General features: G+C 44.1%; 1 protein-coding gene across 5 annotated transcripts in view; it reads right to left on the minus strand.

Moving 5' to 3' along the window:
* The window catches only part of LOC116432657 (uncharacterized), a 318841-nt gene that overhangs the window by 148133 nt on the left and 152000 nt on the right, over positions 1 to 18708 (minus strand). The window contains exon 1 of one of the 5 annotated variants that reach the window (XM_031989824.2): positions 3747 to 3895. The exons of the other annotated variants lie outside the window; for them this stretch is intronic. Coding sequence (XP_031845684.1) covers positions 3747 to 3776 — 30 coding nt within the window. The 5' untranslated portion in view covers positions 3777 to 3895. Of the gene's footprint in view, positions 1 to 3746; positions 3896 to 18708 lie in introns of those variants that run through there. 5 annotated transcript variants of the gene reach the window in all.

Genomic DNA, 18708 nt, shown 5'->3' on the forward strand with positions numbered 1-18708 from the left:
AACGAGTTAGAAACGGTTCGTACAGATTGACATCAATCGGTGAGCAACGCTTTATTTTGTTGAAAGTTGAACTTGCCCCGGCCTGAAAATAAACGGCTCATTTATCGGGACAAAGGGACGCGCGCGTGTTCGACTCTAATCCGTTAATTACTCAACAAAAATGAGCAAATCGGTTGCAATTCAAAAGAAACAATTGATTCCCAAAAATACGATCTAAGTAATTATCTTCCGATTTCTAAACCGATCGCCCACATTTCTCGTTGCAATCCGGTTCGTACAGATTGACATCAATCAGTGAGCAACGCTTTATTTTGTTGAAAGTTGAACTTGCCCCGGCCTGAAAATAAACGGCTCATTTATCGGGAGAAAGGGACGCGCGCGTGTTTTTCGTAGCTGCTTTTTTACGAGGGGCGGCCGGAGGGGGTGGCGCGGGGCGGATTAAACGGATTATCGATTTGACCTGACGGTCCTCTAACCTCGTTGCAAGGTGCGACGGGTCATTCATAGATATATTCGTGCTACGTAATAGAAATTGACCATCGATTCGACATTTGGCTCGGGCGGCGTTACACTCGGCCGGCAGGCGCAATCAATGCGAGACGATAAACCGAAACCAGCTACGGAACAGGGCACAAAACGATAAGCCGATCCGCGGGTTTCGACGGCGCGTATAAAAATGCCCGTTACCGGGGCTGTTGCGAGAAGGGAGAAATGTTAATTTCACTTGGCGAACGGCCGGACAAAGTGGTTTAAAGTTGCGTCCGGCTGCAGTCGGATTTCGCCGGAATTAATTGGGAAACAACCGGCGCGGCGCGCTGATAATCGAACTTTCGATTAGTGGAACATTTGCTTTTTATTCTATTAATTCGGTCGCGCGTCGACCCGGGGAAAAGCTGGAAACGAGAATCCTCGGGGACGAAGGTTGAATAATGTTAAATGCCGTCGGAGCAACGTTTCCGTGGATTTCGAATGAAGAATCGCGAGATCACATTTAAACGAAACATATTTTCGAATTACAAGAGCGGGAACGGGAATGTCCGAGATGAAGAAAAATAACATTAAATACCGTCGGATTAACGTTCCGGGAATTCCAAAGGAAGAATCGCTGACGGCATTCCGTTAATTGAAACATATTTGAAATTGAAAAAGGTGGAGCGCGGGAGATAAAGAAAAATAATGTACGTTAAATGAAATAGGATTACCGTTCCCGAATAAATCATTGGAAATGCATTCGAACGATTCCCAGCCGAGCGTGATTTATATCCTTCGTAATATGATGTCGGCCATTGTCAAAAAAGGATGTAAATTTTATGTTAATTCGCCCGGGCGAACGTTAACGTTCGCATTTCAATCCCATTTTATTCCGCCTATCCGCGCGTCCGGATTTTATTTCCTATTTTCGCGTGTCGGCGAGCGGAGATATTTTATTGTTAATATTATTACTAAATGACGAACGGATCCCCGGGAATGCTTTCGACGCCGGTCGCCGGGCATTATGTAAAACGACGCATAAAAGGATCGTGGGAAACAAATTTGTACATTTCGAAAACATGTTATTCAATGCTCAAACCAGACTTATATTGTCCACGGTGGAGATGCACAAAACAAAAAAAAAAAAAGAAAAGAAAACAACACGCGCTATAGGTCAATATTGATAGCAACGTGCCTATGTATATGTTTTCGGCGGGAGGGGGTGAAAAACAGTCGAAAAATCGTTCAATCACAGTTTCATTTTTAATGAAACCCCCGTTCGACAACAACGGCGGAAGGCACCGGCGTTGAATCGATGCGTTGAATCGATGCGTTGAATCGATGCGTCGAACAACCGGAGTGGCTCTCCCGCGATACCATTGAATAGCTTTATCATGCATAGTGAAGCGGCGAAATCCATTTGACGGTTAAATATGCATTAATGTTGAAAAATCAAGGGTTTTACGTTCCGCGTGTCGATAAATTATTTCGTACCGTCGTGGAATAATAATGAAATATTACGCGCGCGCGCCGTACGAGAGAACAATGGCGGCCAGAGAGAGAGATGTTCCCGCGCGCGTGTCCGGTCCCGTTCAATTTCGCTGATGCAACCCCTCCCGGGGAATCGTGATTTATTTTATATCGCGCTTATAAAAACCGCTTCTCGTGCTAGTTTTCACTTCTCTATTTTTAACCTTCGACAACGGGATTTCACTGTGTGTCCCCCCCTCCGCCCGGCTGGTTGTCCCGTTTCCCGACATTTTCGATCACCAGCCTCTGCTGCTGTTATTACGTCTCGTGACACGGGTAGTACACAAAAAGGACAACGGCGAGGGAACGATGGAACGGAGGGAAAAAAATATAATGAAAGTTGGCCAGGAGGTTACGTCGAGGGATTAACAAACGACCAAAAATGTGGTTTCTTTGTTGCCCCGGCTCGGATGCCATCGGATTTCGAAAACATTACGCGGCCGGGGAACGCGCGGCACGCGGAGAGGGATCCCCGACGTACACATCGATCAAAAACTTTTTTCTCCCCCCCACCCGCGGCTCACCTTTTTTTTCCCCTTTTTCTTCTCGACCCGGGCCGGTTCCATCTATATTCGGCCGTTTAATGATCGCTCCGCGCGGCAGGATCGAAGAAAAATTCGGGAATAACACCGGTCGAGATTACGTCTCGTTAGTACAATCGGCGGACGTGAAATAACGCCGGTCGCGCTGTAATAAAACGATGAATGCGCCGAGATTAACAGCGGAAAGTGCGAGAGGAGAAAGAGGAGGGCGGAGGGGGCGGAGCGGGACGGAGGGGAGACGGGATTAGTAACGTGAATGGTAACAGCAGCCCGGGCAATGAGGCCAAGATGAGGCAAAGACAAGGATCATCACCGGGGGGACAAGCTAATCGCGGGGACTTTTGACCGACACTGTACCCACGGAGTGGTAGCTATCATACACACGATTCCATCATATACAATTCGCGTCTGAGCCTCGGCCACGACCAACGGTGCATTATAAATAACTTTCAGTAACGTGATGTGTATCCCACTTGAAAAGCCGCACACAAACGCCGCGGCACGCCGCGTACACTCCGACGAATTATGAATTCCCTATTTAGGGGTCGTTAATAACCTCATTAAAAAAAAAAGGACGAGGAGAAGAGGAGTGAGAGAGAGAAAGAGAGAGAGAGATGGGGGAGGATTGCGGGGTGGCGAGGCGAGCGGAGGCGAGGGAAGAAGAAAGGAAAGGAACGGAAAGGAAACGACATTTTCTGTACATAATTTCTGCGAGCAGGATTTAAATGGACGTACAGGCCGCAGCAAAATAGGCGGCTACGTGGAACCGCGGGCCGATTCATCCACTTGGGACGGAATAAATTTCATAGGATTGTTGAATTATGAATTTCCTGTTTGGAGGTTATTAGCGAGCTGCTTTGGGAAGAGAAAGTCTATTTGTATCATGCGCGATTTAAATGGATGTACAGGAGGCTCCAAGGCAACCGCCCTTTGAGGATGTATCCTCTCGAATGCGGCTTAGTGTACGACGGGAACTGCGTTCAAGAAAATCCCGTGTGTACGTTTGTATGATTTAAATGGGTGTACAGGCTGTTTCAAAATCGGTGCTTCGGCCGGGTCGTTCCTTTGAAAGGGATCTCGCGTTTGAAGCAAGTTTCAACGAAACATTAAGCTACAAAATATATTCAGCATTATCTTTCAATAAGATCAATTAAAACAAAGCTACAAAATGATTGCCAAACTTAGAACTGCGCAACCACTCACCCAATCCCCACAAAGAAGACCAATCAACATAACATACAGGTTGCTCCAAAACAAGTGCCAGCGAACTCAATCCGTGCGATTCAAAGTAAAATTCAAACAAAAACACTCTCATCGCACGCTCCTAATCACGGTACTCAATCTCCCATCAAAGCAACACAATCGCGTCCCCCATTATCAATCCCGGACACACGCGCACCCGATAAGAGGCAGCAGAGATACTCCGCCGGTCGGCGACGACACGCAGCCCGTTTCGTTTTAATAAATTCCTACGTCTTTATTTATTGCTTCTGTCCGGAGTGTGCGTCACGGGACGATCCGCGCGCGCGCACACGAGCGCGCGCAGCTGTACACCGAAGGGAATTATGTGACTACATTACCGGCGAATCGAATCGCTCGCGTAATTTCAAATGATAATAATGTTCTCGAGAAATTCCGATCCCACGGCATTTCTCTACCCCACCTCTTCCGCCCGCCCTCCTCCCCGGCCCCCGCCTCCCTGCCGGGTTTCCACCGTACAACGGAACGGTGCATCTGTCTGTCCTCTCCGCCCATGTTTACGCGCGGCGGCGACACGCAACAAGAAAACGAGAGGGTTGCCGCGAGAGGGTTGGAAGGGGCGGCGTGTACTCGCATAAGCGGGGCCGTAACAACGCGACGGCGGATCGGTGAACGAAGTGACACACGGCATAAGCTGAATGGAATTCTGGTAATTAAATGGATCTTTGAATGAACGACGATAGGCTATTCGATGACCCGGGATAACCCCGCGGAGATAATGAAATTCTTCGATCCGCGGAGGCACCGTTTCGTTCCCGCGCTTTCCCCGTCCCGCCCCCGCTGGCACAACCTTGCGGACGGCCCCCACCGCCGCGCCCTATGATCGGCTTTGTTAACGCGTGTCCGCGGATTTTTACGCTCCACCCCCTTGCCCGCCCCGTTCCGCTGGCCGGCGGAATTCAATGCGTTTACCGGTTACTCCTTGCTTGTTAATCTTTTCCGCTTTGAGGACGCGCAGTGCATGATCGCGAGCGAGTCGCTCGAGGTCAGGGGAAGCTTCCGGATTGATTTTTATTCGAGCTTAAGAGGATGATGTTCGATCTGGTGTTGATTGTTTCGGTGATTCCGTGTCGGGAGTTATCGATGTTTTTCACGTTGAATTATCGGTGGAATTTTTGTAATTCGTTCTCCATCGTCAAACAAACACTGTCCATTGGAAGCCAAATACGGTGTTGCAAGTTTACCCGAATTCACCGGGCTAATGTTCGTATCACTGAATAATATTAATGTAATTAATATTGATGATTCTTACTACCGCGAGCAGCGAACAGAATATTCCTCCACGATTAATATATTAAATAAATTACCGCCTCACTTTCCTGCGTTCGCGTTCAGCGGAGTGGGGGCAGAAGTTCCTCCGAATTCGTTGAATAAATGGTTATTATTATTTTCTTACAGTTCCACATTAAAAGAGAATATTATCCCGGTCGTTGAATAAATTATTATTATTATCGCTGCGAGACTGGAATAACGTCCGTCGAGCACCAGTGGGAACGCGGCTTCAGGTCGCCGTGTACAGTACCGTCGAAAAGTTGACGGGCCCTCTCTCTCTCTCTCTGTCTTCCTCCCTCTCTCTTTCTCTCTCATTGGCAACGTTCGAGGAATCCCGGTGTGATGTATGCGTGACCGTATCATGTTTTATGCATATTATGTCCGTGCACTTCAGGAGGCGAAATATCGGTGTGATTCGCGGGGGCCGAGCGAAAGGGGCGCGGAGCGGGGGGGGCCGGGGACTACGCGCGGAGGAACGCAACGATAAAAGAACAGTACCTACACGAGCGCCGCTTCCGTTTCTGCTTCTGCGCTTTTTTTTCGGTGCGCTCTCCTCGCTGCCCCGCGCGTAGCAACGCCGGCTACTCTTTTCCTTACGTGTTCCCGATTATTCAAACGTGTCGTGTTTGCACCGCGACGCACGGAACGTCCTCGATTGTTCGAACTAATTGGAAGCAAGACGAATCGGACGACTCGCGAGGGAATCTTTGTAACTGGTGAATTAATTAATGTAGCAGTGTGTAGAGAACGAATGATATATTGTTTGAACGAATATAATATGATATTATATAATTATCTTCTCTTAACCTTTCATCTCTTGGAAGTCGTGGAATATTATTCGATCTTATTTTTGCTTTTAAGATATTATATCTCTCTTGCTGTCCTGAGAGCTTATACAAATTTTATTTAAATACATCTCGGTCATCTCTGAGACATCTAATATTGCGTGCTGAAGCTCATAACGGTTTACGGTCAGTTCAATTCTCTGAATAGAATTTTTATCAGTGTCAATGGATTTTACTGTTCTCTCAATTTTTCTTCGTCCTTTATTACTTTTAAAAATAATAAGTTCTCTTAGATAAGTAATTTCTTTTAGAAATAATAATAATAAAGCAATACTATGCGATTGCCGACCTCCTACGACTTTTTTGTATAATATATCTGTCTCTTTGTTTATTGTTGTTTTGTGTACCAAAGGCTTAAAGCTCGTATACTAAATAAATAAATAAATATAGGAATTAATGAATGTTTCGTATTAGAGTTGTTAAGTATTCAGTATGTAACGGGATGAATAAAATAGAAGATATAAATGAATTATATAGTCTGGGGGGGAGAGAGGATAATATATAATTGTTGATATTGTAAATTGCTTATGGATTATGCGAAGTTATCGTAGGTTTTGTTTACAGCAATTTCAGGTAACAATATGCATTCGCGATGCATATTTATGCATATGTAAATAAAACAGGAACAAATATGTACATACGTAATTGTATGCTAATTATACGATGGTAAAATGAAGAATGTTTATTCGGAAAAATAAATGAAAGATGATGCATTATTGGTTTGGATAATCGAGATTCCGCTGTATATTTTATCGCGGTCGCGGAGCGTCACACAAGCCGCAATTAATTATAACCGTATGCGTCATATCGCGACGAGCGAGCGAGATTATTCCGAATCCGACCGCTCTGAATTTCAAGCGGACACCGGGACTAGTTCTCCGCTAGAGCTAGAGCAACTAGCGCAGTGTTTCTCAAACGCCCTTCGGAACTTTCGTATCGAAGATCCTGATGATTCTCATCCAGCATAATAATACACGAAAATTCGAAGTTGTAATATTAACCCCTTGGCCTTTCTCTCTCAACTCTGATCGATACGGCTACTTTGTCATTAATAATTTATTGGAAAAAGAGAAAAATTCTAAGCATATGTTATGCCTATATTTCCTTTTAAATATAATAGTCGATTACAGAGGGATAATATTTACTTTGACTTCGAATGTATTGATTAATACATATATTTGTTGAATCATGTTGAAAATCTTCACCACGAGTCTCACTCGTTGTTGTAGGGCAAGGGGTTAACACTAGAACTACCGTACCAGTCAGAATGGTTTCGATTTTTTTGTTCAGCAATCATTGATATCTTCGAAGCATCGAATATTCGAAATGATTTTGAAAATAGTTTTATTTGAGTACTACAACGAGTGCCTGAAGAAATTGAAAATAATTGTTACAATTTTTATAGGAATTGCATATTATTGCGTATTAAATGCTCGGTAGTTCCAGTGTTAAGAATTTATCGTCGAGAAACGTAAATTTTCGAATACAGTGAATATCAATATCTCTATGATTACACGTCCAAAATATCCGAACTTTGTGACTCGTTCCAGTAATATCGAATAAAGTTTCTTTAGTTTTATTAATTACCTCGAGGCACATTTCCAGTGAAAACCCTTTATCGCCGCGACTTAATAAGCACCGTTCTCGCGGGAGCTGAAACGGGCGGACTCGGGAAGGGAAAAGTTACGTATGAAATTTAATGGTAAATAACTTCCAAGAAAATATAATGTTTTTGTCGTTCTTTCGACCCGGCTGCATGATATTGTGCAACGTCCACGGTTGATAAAAAACATTTCGCGAACCCGAGCGTTTTATAATGCGATACGGTAAACATCATAGAACGCTGCGCACAGGCAACGACAAAAATTAATCATTCCGAGCGTTACAACAATTCCGGCGTCAATAATAAATACTTCCTAACGTTGTCATTAACCCTTCGCACTCCAAAGGTGACTCTCAGTCACCACTCGATTTGGTACAGTAAAACTAAGTTGAATATTCAGTATTTTAAATTAAACTTTGTATCGCAACGTGAAATATTTGAATAAAATAGCTTTGTTGCTTAGCACATTGAACGCCGGCTAAACTTCAGCTACTAAAAACGCGAGCGTCGGTGATTATATCGATAGATTTTTAAGCATCGATTAAACCAAAATTTCCAACTTACGGAAGAGAATAAGGAATTCAATTTTATAAATTTTACTTTGGATTTGTGTAAACGATAGACTAAAAATCCCGCATTATCGCGGGGCCGACGCTCGATGTGTTAATTTATCTGTGAATTACCGTTAAATTACTTTCAAATTGAAAATATCCAAATATTTCTACTGAGAAACTTCCGAGTGCAAAGGGTTAAAACTACTTCCCAATTACTTCCTCGTTCCTCGATTCCCAAAAAGAAAAGCCTTATCAAATCAAACGTTCCCCTATAAATTCTGTCGCGAGGGGGGAAAAAAGCTAATTCCTTTCTCCCCGATAATCGAGCAACGACGAAAGATTAAAATTGATAAATTCGTTTGCGCGCGCGGCGGTCCGGTCGGCATTAATAAAATTTAATAAAATTTACCGGGCTGTTATGAATATTCGCGGGCGCGTTTCTGGCCGAAATAAAAACTGGAAATACTTTCTCCGGCCGGGGAATAGTTTAGCGGGGACGAGCGTTAACGAGTTTTCCAGTGAATAATTTTTCAGACGGCGGTGAAACGATACCGGGCGGAAGGTATTTCGCAGCAACGGCCGATTGGAAACCGTGAGGGCGCGCGGGGGCGGAGTGCACGGCAAAATTAAGAGAGAATTTCTGTCGGATTGATGCCAAACAATAACCGTCCGTACGTCTTTTTTTTCTCTCTATCCTCTCTTTCTCTCTCTCTCTCTCTCTTTCGTCGTTCTCCATTCTCTATCTTTAATACGACTCGATGTTTTTCTTCGCAACGCTTTCAGCCACGCAGCAGCTGAGTCAGCCGAAGAATGATTGCACCAGCTGTACAGCCGTCACGAGAGCGCATCGCTAATTAATTATTTCCCTGCGGATAATAAGGAGCTACTGAGCTGTTTCTTTGTGAATTAACCGTTCCACTACGAAATCGTGATACATTACGCTCCGCCGTGTACCCGGCGTCCATCAATTTTTCATTAATCCACGCGCGATTAATGAATTACGCTCGTGACTTTCGTTCGTTTCTTTACTGTCCGGTTTCGGTGATCACGCGAGCCGTAAGACAGAGCTCGACAACGAAGGATGACGGGAGGAATGATTTGGTACGGTGTTGTCGAAGAATTCGCGTTCTTTCTTTTTCTTTTTTTTTTAGAATACATTAGCAACGAAAATAAGCGTTCATTTAAATTCTGCTGGCTTCCAGCGGTTAGAGATCGAGATTTCAGTTTAGATCGGCCGAGTGGGATTCTATATTTAATCTGCAAGTGGGAAGTCGTGTGTTCGGTCGACGAATTAAATAATAACAGTTTAATCGTCTCGGTAGGGCCACCGTTTGTAACGGGATCCGATTTGTTTTTTCGTCGTCGCGATTCGGCTCCGCGAAGTTCGGTTTCGTTCGAACCTTTTCGGTGCAATAATGCGATCGGGAGAACGTTTGCTCCCCGAATTTTCCGCGCCGACGAGTCCTTGAAAATTTTCATTAATTTGCCAGTCCGCTTGATCGCCGATATTCGACACGAAATATAAAATACACAATCGAGTGTTTCGGCGTGGGCGCGTTAGCTTCGTAATTTTCCACGCCGCTGAATCCTTTCGAAATTCTCATTAATTTTGTAATATTTCGCGGGAATTTCGAATAAAATGTAATATAACGCGATAAACAGGATCTCCTCGCGGGAACTTTTCGTTCAGGTTCATCCAATTAACCCCCAGTGCCGGGCCGTTTTTCTGCTCAGCTCGGAACGGAGTGCGGCGCAGATTTACACGAAATTTACACAACTGGTGTCTTCAGAATGAAAATCCCGGCGAAAAACCCCGGGAATGTCAAAGCTTTGACAACCGCGGACGGCTCCGTTGTCAACGGGACAGCCGAAAAACACGTTTAAACTCGGCGGCGAATTAACAGGGGGGGAACAACAAACCGACGGGAATAATATTAACACGACCCGCGACACACTACCGAACAATGTAACAACAAATTACATCATTATCTCGTACTGCGCGAATTACCATTTCTTTTACATTTCATCAACTGCGCCGGCACGATCTATCAAACTCATCATAAATTACCTGTTACCGTTCCCCCCAATTAATCTCTATTAATTATAAATCCCTTGTTATTCTATACATTATTTATTACACCCGTTAAATATAATTTATGAATAATTAATCTCTCGTTATTCCATCCATCATTTGTAACACCTACCCGTTATTATCGGTAATCACCCGTTAATATCTACGTTAAAATTGAAAAGAAAAAAAAAATACCCACGGAAACGAATAAGAAACTAATTAAACAACGAAACGAAACGCTCGAAGCTAAAATGCTTTCGATCGAACGTGGTCCCGTGAAGTTCTCCAAAATACCGCGTCCTCCGCGGAGCGTTAATTTTCCCGAGGCCTCGGGTCCCGCGACTCGTCGAGCAGGAATTTACATTCGGTTGTATTTATAAATCGTTCCGCTGCTCAAAACTTGTTGCAGCTTTCCCCCGGCGTATTCGTATCGCCTGTCTGTTTCTTCGTTTCAGGGCCCGCGAGGATAAAAGCGTGCGGGGGATATACACACTGCTCACTCGCCTGCTCACTCGCTCGCTCTTTCGCTGTTCCGCGCGCACGTTTCTCCAATGCTTCGTTTTGTCATTGTCGCGTGTAATTACGCGCGTGTTGGTGCGCGACCGAGCGGATAAGGAAGACTGCGACACCTGTATACACCGGCTGAATAATAGTAATGGATATAAAAAGACTCGGGGCGGTTCAAATGCACGCCAGAGATTGCAAGGAGCCGCGCGCGCCCGTCGAGTTCGAAGATAACGCGAGATTAATACAGCTCGTCGCAAAACGTGCGGTCCGAATTTCCGGCAATTTCTCTGTCCAACCGTTTGCGTCTCTTTCCGACGCTCGCTCGAGCGAGGAATATACTTTTTCTCTCGTTTCTCAATGACTGTTGGGAGAATCTTGAGCGTCCTTTGTCGCCCAGTTTTTCACTACAAAGGTGAATAAATGATTATCGACGAATTGCTATTGTAATAAGATGAGTGTGATTAATTGAACGCGTTTATTTTGAAAGTATACTTAAAGATTGGGAAACTATTAACCCTTCGCGGACGAATGTCGACATTCGTGTTTGGAAGACTAAGTCGCAAACAAATGATTTAATCAGTCAGATAGCAAGAGATCAGCACGAAGTATCCTTGTTCCCTATTAATTAAGCAATCGATGTATAATTTAACTTCATCTGCCGAAGGTTTTGGACGTTTCAAGGAATCTTCGTCCGCAAAGGGTTAAAGAATAAAAAGATTGCGTGGAATTGTAATTATTATAACGGTTAACTCGATTCCTTTGACAAATGGAGTTAAACCACTTTCGAAATGAACAGCTCAATTATTCAGTTGAATGGTTATCTAGTTAACCGTGTTGTGAAATACTTGTATTTCAAGTGAATGTTATAATTCTTTCAATTCGGAAGTAATGCTGATTGCCAGTAAATGCTGTAGGAAATCGTCGAAGAGAGAACGAGAGAAAGAGAAAGAAAACGCTGAGAAGTTGAAAAAATGAGTATATACATACATACATATACACACGTAAGTATTTTCTTTTTTTTTTGACGCGGCAACACAGGCTCGCGCGAGAAACGATTGTGAAAGTAGCACTCGCGCGAGTTGGCCTAACAGGAAACGTTCAAGGCTGAGTAAAATTTGAAATAAAAATGAAGCGGACGGATATAAAATAGTATTTCACGATCCGATGGAAATAACTTCTATTCCGGCGATTATATCTCGTTCCTTGGGCGGCGGAGATAATCCAGCGTGTTTTATATTACGTATTTGGTAGACGACGGGAACCCGGTTTCAAGACGATCGCGCCGCTCCGCGGAGATAAGTTAATAAATATACAAAAGATAGTGAAATTCTTGCACGATCATCGTTCTGCCGTTGTAAAACCTACGAACTCCGCTCCGTTTCCGTTGCGCAAATTAATTATGTAAGATACGTGTACATATATACGTGCACACATTTTACTCGAGAAAAGAAACTCGACGCTGCACTTTATTCTATATTTATACGTCTAATCTAAATAAACGGGGGAAAAATGAGGAAACAAATGAAACATATTCCACGGGCGTTGAAGCCGAATTGAAACGAGAACAGATGCTATCGAAAGGGAGTCCTCGAAAGCGTTACCTAATTCCACTTCGAATTGTACGATAAATTAAAAGAAAATACGTTTCACGTAACGTTTACGACGAACCCCGTCCAGGAAACAGAATCGAACGCGAAAGGGAAGAGAGGAGTCGAGTCGAAAAATCTACGAAAAGACATCGATGTTGATAGGATCGTTTAAGCGTGTTTTACGAAGTAATTATTAGCAAGGGAGGCCCGAGCGGCCGTTAAGAATGAAATAAAGATATCGCACGATAATGATACCACGCGGGGGAATATGTTTACAGACACTAAAGGATTTTTCAAACACGCGGGCCGCAATAAAACCTCGGTGCCAGTGCACGAGAAATTATTTATTATCGCCGTGGACGCCGGGTACAAACCATTATTCCTTGTTCCCACGCAAGAGTGTATTTTAGAAGTTGAAATCTTATTCTCCTCTTTTCATTCATCTCCCACTATCTCTCTCTATCTCTCTCTCTCTCTTGTTCTCTCTCTCTTTCTCTACTTCCTACACTTCTCATTCACTCTCCGTCCTCCTTTGTCCACCGGGATTGTATTATTCCGCGGAAATATTGAATGTTTTTTTTTTTTGTTTGTCTTTCTCCTTTTTACAGGTAAACACGTTATGACTCAGTGATGGGAACAAGGCGATTCCGGCCGGTATAAAATATACAATGAAATATTCCGCATACATCTGAATAAAATCTGTCGATGGTTTTAAAACTGTTAAAAGGACCTTGGGACCGGCGGCCATTTTTCTCCGCGAAGCGCTCGCGCGCCAGTCACTGTAATTTAAACTAACCGTTATTTCCGACTACTTGGTCGTTTCGTTATTTTTCTTCTCGTCCATTTTTTTACCCCCTCCCCCCACTCCCCTGCTCGTCCCCGACTCTCCGCGTGTCCGCTCCCACCGTTTTGTGACGTTTCGTTGCGCGGCGTGCTGTACGTATTCGTTTTACCCAATTTTAATGACGAAATAAATCCGCGGGGAGAGAGGCTCGACGCTAAAAAAAAAAAAAAGAAAAAACGGACCGTAATAAATATCACGGATACATAAGAAAAAATTACTGCCGCGATGCGAAACGATACGCAGTTGTTTTACCGGTGATATACGCAAAAAAAAATATGTGGAGATGTACCTGTGCGTGCGTACGTGTTCGCGCGTGCACGTAGAGACAGACAGGGGGGGGAGAGGGGGGGAGAGAGAGAGAGGAACAAAGACACGGGAACGTCAGTTACATCTGCAAACAACGCGCGAGCACTTCACAGCTGTCAGTTATAAACCAGAGTATCCGTCTCTAAAATGTTCCCCGCTTCCTCTTCATCTTGTTTTTCTTTTCCCTCTCTTCCCACCCGCTCCTCTGCCGCTTTTCCCGACAAATATTCGCCTGCGCGAATCGCGAGAATTTGAAAATGGTAAAATACATGATCGTTTCGTGTATTGAATTATTCATGCGCGTCCGTACACTGTTTTCGAAGTCTCCGCGAATGGCTCGCATTAAAGCTGCCGGAATAGTTCGATTGACTTTCCGAAATTCCTCTGTGGAAACTTCAACGCTGCATCTGTCGAGACTTATAATAACGTCTAACGCTATACTGCAGTATGGAAAATATAAATTAAAAGTACATTTCTAATAGATATAATAGATAGAAATTAAAAGTACATCTATTCACTGTAACTTGAAACGTACTTTTCGTTTTATTACGTTAAAAGCTCTACGATCGTTTGCTAGATTTAGAAATTCTAATATAATATTAGTTTCACTGTTAACATCGTTTCTACCATCTCTATGAATTCGCATTAGAGGAAACAAGTTCCTAATTGTTCCCTATTCTTTAACCCTTTGCACTCGAAAAGTTTTTACTGGAAATATTCAAGATTTTCCGACGAGATACAGACAACGTTTGAACCTAATCTAACGATAATTCAGAGATAAATTAGGCAACAAAGATATTTCTCTTAAATATTTCACGTAACAATACCAAGTTTAATTTAAAGTATTAAATATTTCACTTCATAGTTTCGCTGTATCAAATCAAATGGCGAGAGAGTCACCTCTCGAGTGCAAAGGGTTAATACTCCGAAGAGATCCGTGCAAGTTGAATGCCATTCGAGAAGATTAAAAAGAGATTTCACGGCAGCTTCCGAATTCAGGTTCCCTCGAGAAACTTTTTAAACGCCGACCCTTTTCGCGCTGCCATCCGTATTCGTTCGCGGTCAATTGTCGCGTGTAATGCAGCCGTTCAACGATAATAATAATAATAATACGTTCCATTTCACCGAATACGTAGCCGTTCGTTCCCGCGCGAATCCCAGCGGGGGATTATTCAGATTACCGGACACCGCCACCGGCGGATATTTAATAAAATACAGGAATAATTAGAAAAAACTGTAATTCCATGCGTGCGCGAACCGGCCCTGGACCGCGAGCCAACGAAACGTGTACAATGCGCGTGTGAGCGTGCAAGGTCCGCGGCGATGTTCTTTCCTTGACATTTCCAACGGTCCACCGCAACGGAAGTCAGAGGAGCGAGACTAAAATCACGATTTTACATTCCGTTCGTCGTTTTCGCCCGACTCCGGTTTCATCCCCGCGACCTAGACACGAGGCCAGCGCCGGCGAAAAGGGCAGTCGGGTCACGTGACGCTCCCTGTTCATTATTTCGCGGATATTAACTCTTTTCTTGCCAGCCACTTCGCCGAGAGTCAGCTTTTTCTGTAACTTCGGGAACATTGGAACTGTGAGATAATTAACCGACATTGTACTCCGGAATTCTACTAACGACTCCAATTGATAGACTTTGTTTGTCTCTTCGCGATGAAGAATGAGAATGTACTTTGACCTTTTAACTGATTTCTTCTATAACTGCGACAATAATTACTGTTACATCGATCATTTAGTAGAAATAACGGAGAATTCTACATTCATGTATATCCACGGCTAGTTCGAGTTATAACAATCGATAACGGAGTATAATAATCCATTCGAGTTGAGAATCGAGGTTCAATTACTCGTTAATTCGACTATAGTCGAAGCTATTGAAAGAATCAACGCTAGATCCGCCGAGAGAAGCCAGCTTCCCTACAGCTTACACGCTTTTCTACAGTACTTTTCTTCTAGAAATTCCCGGCGCAACAGCCGGGATTACAATTCAGTTTGCGTACCGCTAAATCAGTTTCCCGAGGTTCTCCTCAAAGAATCGTCCGTCATCTCTCCGCCGAGAAAACGAAGAAACGAACGCGAGTGGGCCAGTCCCCGACTTGCCCATTATTTCTAGCGTTAAAGCCACGACCGGTCTCCGGTTTTTCTCCGGATGAAGTTCACCGGTGGAACGTTAATTGGATTCAATTGCATCGGGACGATCAATTGTCCCCGGGCAACCGTGGAAAAAAATCATCCGCCGGCCGCGACGGTAATTATGTTAGAAACGGGTACAGTTCGGCCGCGTTTTACAGCGCGCACTGTATTACCGTTCCGCGAGTCGTCTGTTCATAAATATTTACGGCAGGCCTGAAGTTTGAATTTATAACGTTCGAGTAAACACGAGCGCGCACAAGAGAGGAAGAAGAAGACGAAGAAGAAGAAGAACAAGAACAAGAAAAGAAGAGAAGGAGGAGGATGAGGAGAAGGAAGAAGAAGAACGCGCGCGCGACCACCCGTGTGACGAGAGAGAGACCGTCCGGGAAGGCCGAGAGCCGTTCGAACGTTTTTCTGATTGGCCTTTGGCGGCTGTAACGTGATAATATGGAGAAAGAGGTAAAATGATGGGACGGGAGAAAAAAGGATCGGAGTGCGCGCGTTCAGGCTCATCCCTGAACATCCACGCCGGGACTTGTCAGTACGGCTGACCGGTGGACCCTGCTATGGACACTCGACGGTTCATTTTCTTTTGTTCGCCCCTCTCACCCTCTCTTCCTCCCTCTCTCTCTCTCTCTCTTTCGTTCTTTTTTTCTCTGCTCTCATAAGGACGCCTCGAGTGTATGTGTTACCCTAGGGACTTCGCCTTCGCTGACTGGCCGTTATGTAAACGCGCGTGTTACCGATCCTCCTCATCCCCAAATGTTTACCCCGTATTATTTAAAGAAACACGATGGCTTTTCGGCCGATGCTACGGACAGATTCAATATTTTGTTACCAGCTTCTGTTTCGTTTCGTGTTTACGCACGATTTAATTGATCGTTACGGCTTTCATTGCGATCTGTATGGGAGTTTGCGATGAGATTTCATTTTATTCGTTGACGTTGCTCGATTATGATTTTTGTATTTGTTTCGGTAGATTTTGGAATACGACGGTTTTCGAAGTTGCGACGGGCTAGGTTCTTCTGAGTTTCCAGTTACCGTATTTTCGCTAACGATCGTGTACCGCGCGGATTTTTATGACACCAGGTTGCACCGAGCTGCTAGCCGCTGCTGGACGCAAATGATATTCTTATTAATTAATCGGGAAGGGGGTAAGAAATTAGCCGGCGACTTGCTCGGCTCGTCTCGTGTAACATGCGCCGAACGCGACGCGTAACAAAGACGTTGCACTGTTAATAATAATCAAACCGCGGGACGTTACGCATTTATAGCGAACAGTAAAAACTTGGAGGACGGTTAATTAACTTTTTACTCTATCCAGAGCCCAATAAACTCCTCAATAAAGGAAACAAGTTTCTGTTTTAATTCCCGCTTGGTATATTGCACCATAGAAATATAAATTTGCATAAAGATCTCGGCCGGATAGTAATCATAACTAAAGATAGCGCTGAGCAGCGTTCGAACGAAAAGGGAAAAAAGTCCGGAGGGGGCAGAGCCGCGAGAGAGAGAGAGAGAGAGAGAGAGAGAGAGAGAGAGAGAGAGAGAGAGAGAAAAAGGAAGGAAGGAACGAAAGGAACAAGGAAGAGGAAAAAAACCGGCTGACCACTGCATCGGCAACAATTCAATATAATACGTTAATCAAGAATCATTTCGAAACGCGCGAGCGAGCGGAACGGCTCTAAATGTGCAACGAACACGCTGATAATTCAATGACCGCCATCGCGACACGTAATGGACTATTGGAATCGTGTTACCCGATCGAATTAATGGATGAATTTTTGCTCGGTAATCTGCCCGCTAAAAACCGCGAACGTTTCTTATCCTCGTTTGTCCTTATTATTATCAGCCACGCATCGGCAACCGCTAATTTCCATACCGAAACCAGTTACACGGAAAATCCACCGACGTCGATTCTATCCTCCCCCCTGCCCCCATAAAATGCGACAAAACAGACCACGAAGGAAACAATCATTTTCGAAGGCCAGTTGTTTAACCTCTTGGCCTATCATATATTTCTCAATTTTGGTCGATACGGCTGTTTTGTCATTAATAATTTATTGGAAAAAGAGAAAAATTCATATGTTATGCCTATATTTCATTTTAACCAGTTAACTGTGGAATTTAGTTGGAAAAACCTCTCGTGCGCGCAATAAAATCGAAAAATGGAGCGTGTACTCGTCGAACGCAGCACGAATGCACGTAAACTATATTTTAATGAAGAATCAAAGAGAAACAAAGAAGGTTTACATGTTTACGTGAAAAAATAAAGAATTCGCTGAAAGAATTAGTATCGTGTCAAGCTTTACGATGACGTGCATACTCGTCAAGCACGGTTAACTGGTTAACAATTTATTGGAAAAGAAAAATTCTAAGCACATGTCACGCCTATATTTCCTTTCAAGTATAACAGTTGCTTACAGAGGAATATTTACTTTGAATTCGTCTGAACCGTGTAATATTTGTCGAATCATGTTGAAAACCTTCACGAGTCTAACTCGTTGTAGGGCAAGGGGTTAAAGCTCGAAAACAAACGTACGCATATTTGTCTCGTTCACAGTTGGAATTCCAGCATACACGGAAAAACATACAATACTAGCTATCGGTAAAACAGGTTTCTAATATGCTGCTTTAAATTCAAAATGGCGGGTGATTTGAACGGTTGAGTTTGCCTGGGCAACACGTGTTAAAATAGATAAACCGTGGGGGTTGACGGGAGGCTGGGACAGTTAATAAAATATTCGATAGAATCCAAGCGGGGATTGCTTATCGATGGATCTAACATATTTTAATAGGAGCGAGAGGAGAGGTTCGAACGAGCGCAGCCAGCGAATTGTTTCGCCCGGTGAACGCTGGCCGAGGCAGAGTCACTTCCATCGAATTAACCGCAACGATACGTGTAAATCGGCCGGCCGGGTATTAGCTGCGCGCGTACTTACACGTTTCCTCTCCGCGGAGTCGCATGAAATAATAACGTTATCAAAATACAAGCCGTTATTAAATTATAGTGAGAAATAACCGCTTTGGCTCTGAATGGCGAGGGTCACCTTTTTTCCTATTATTGTGAAACCCTCTCCGTGCCGGCCGGGCAAGTATTGTCCCCGGCTGGAGGCGTGGGCACAAGCATTCATAGACAACAGTTCCGCCGCGCGGCGAACTGCCAAGGACGGC

The sequence above is a fragment of the Nomia melanderi genome, chromosome 1, assembly GCF_051020985.1.
Source record: "Nomia melanderi isolate GNS246 chromosome 1, iyNomMela1, whole genome shotgun sequence".
NCBI lineage: Eukaryota > Metazoa > Arthropoda > Insecta > Hymenoptera > Halictidae > Nomia > Nomia melanderi.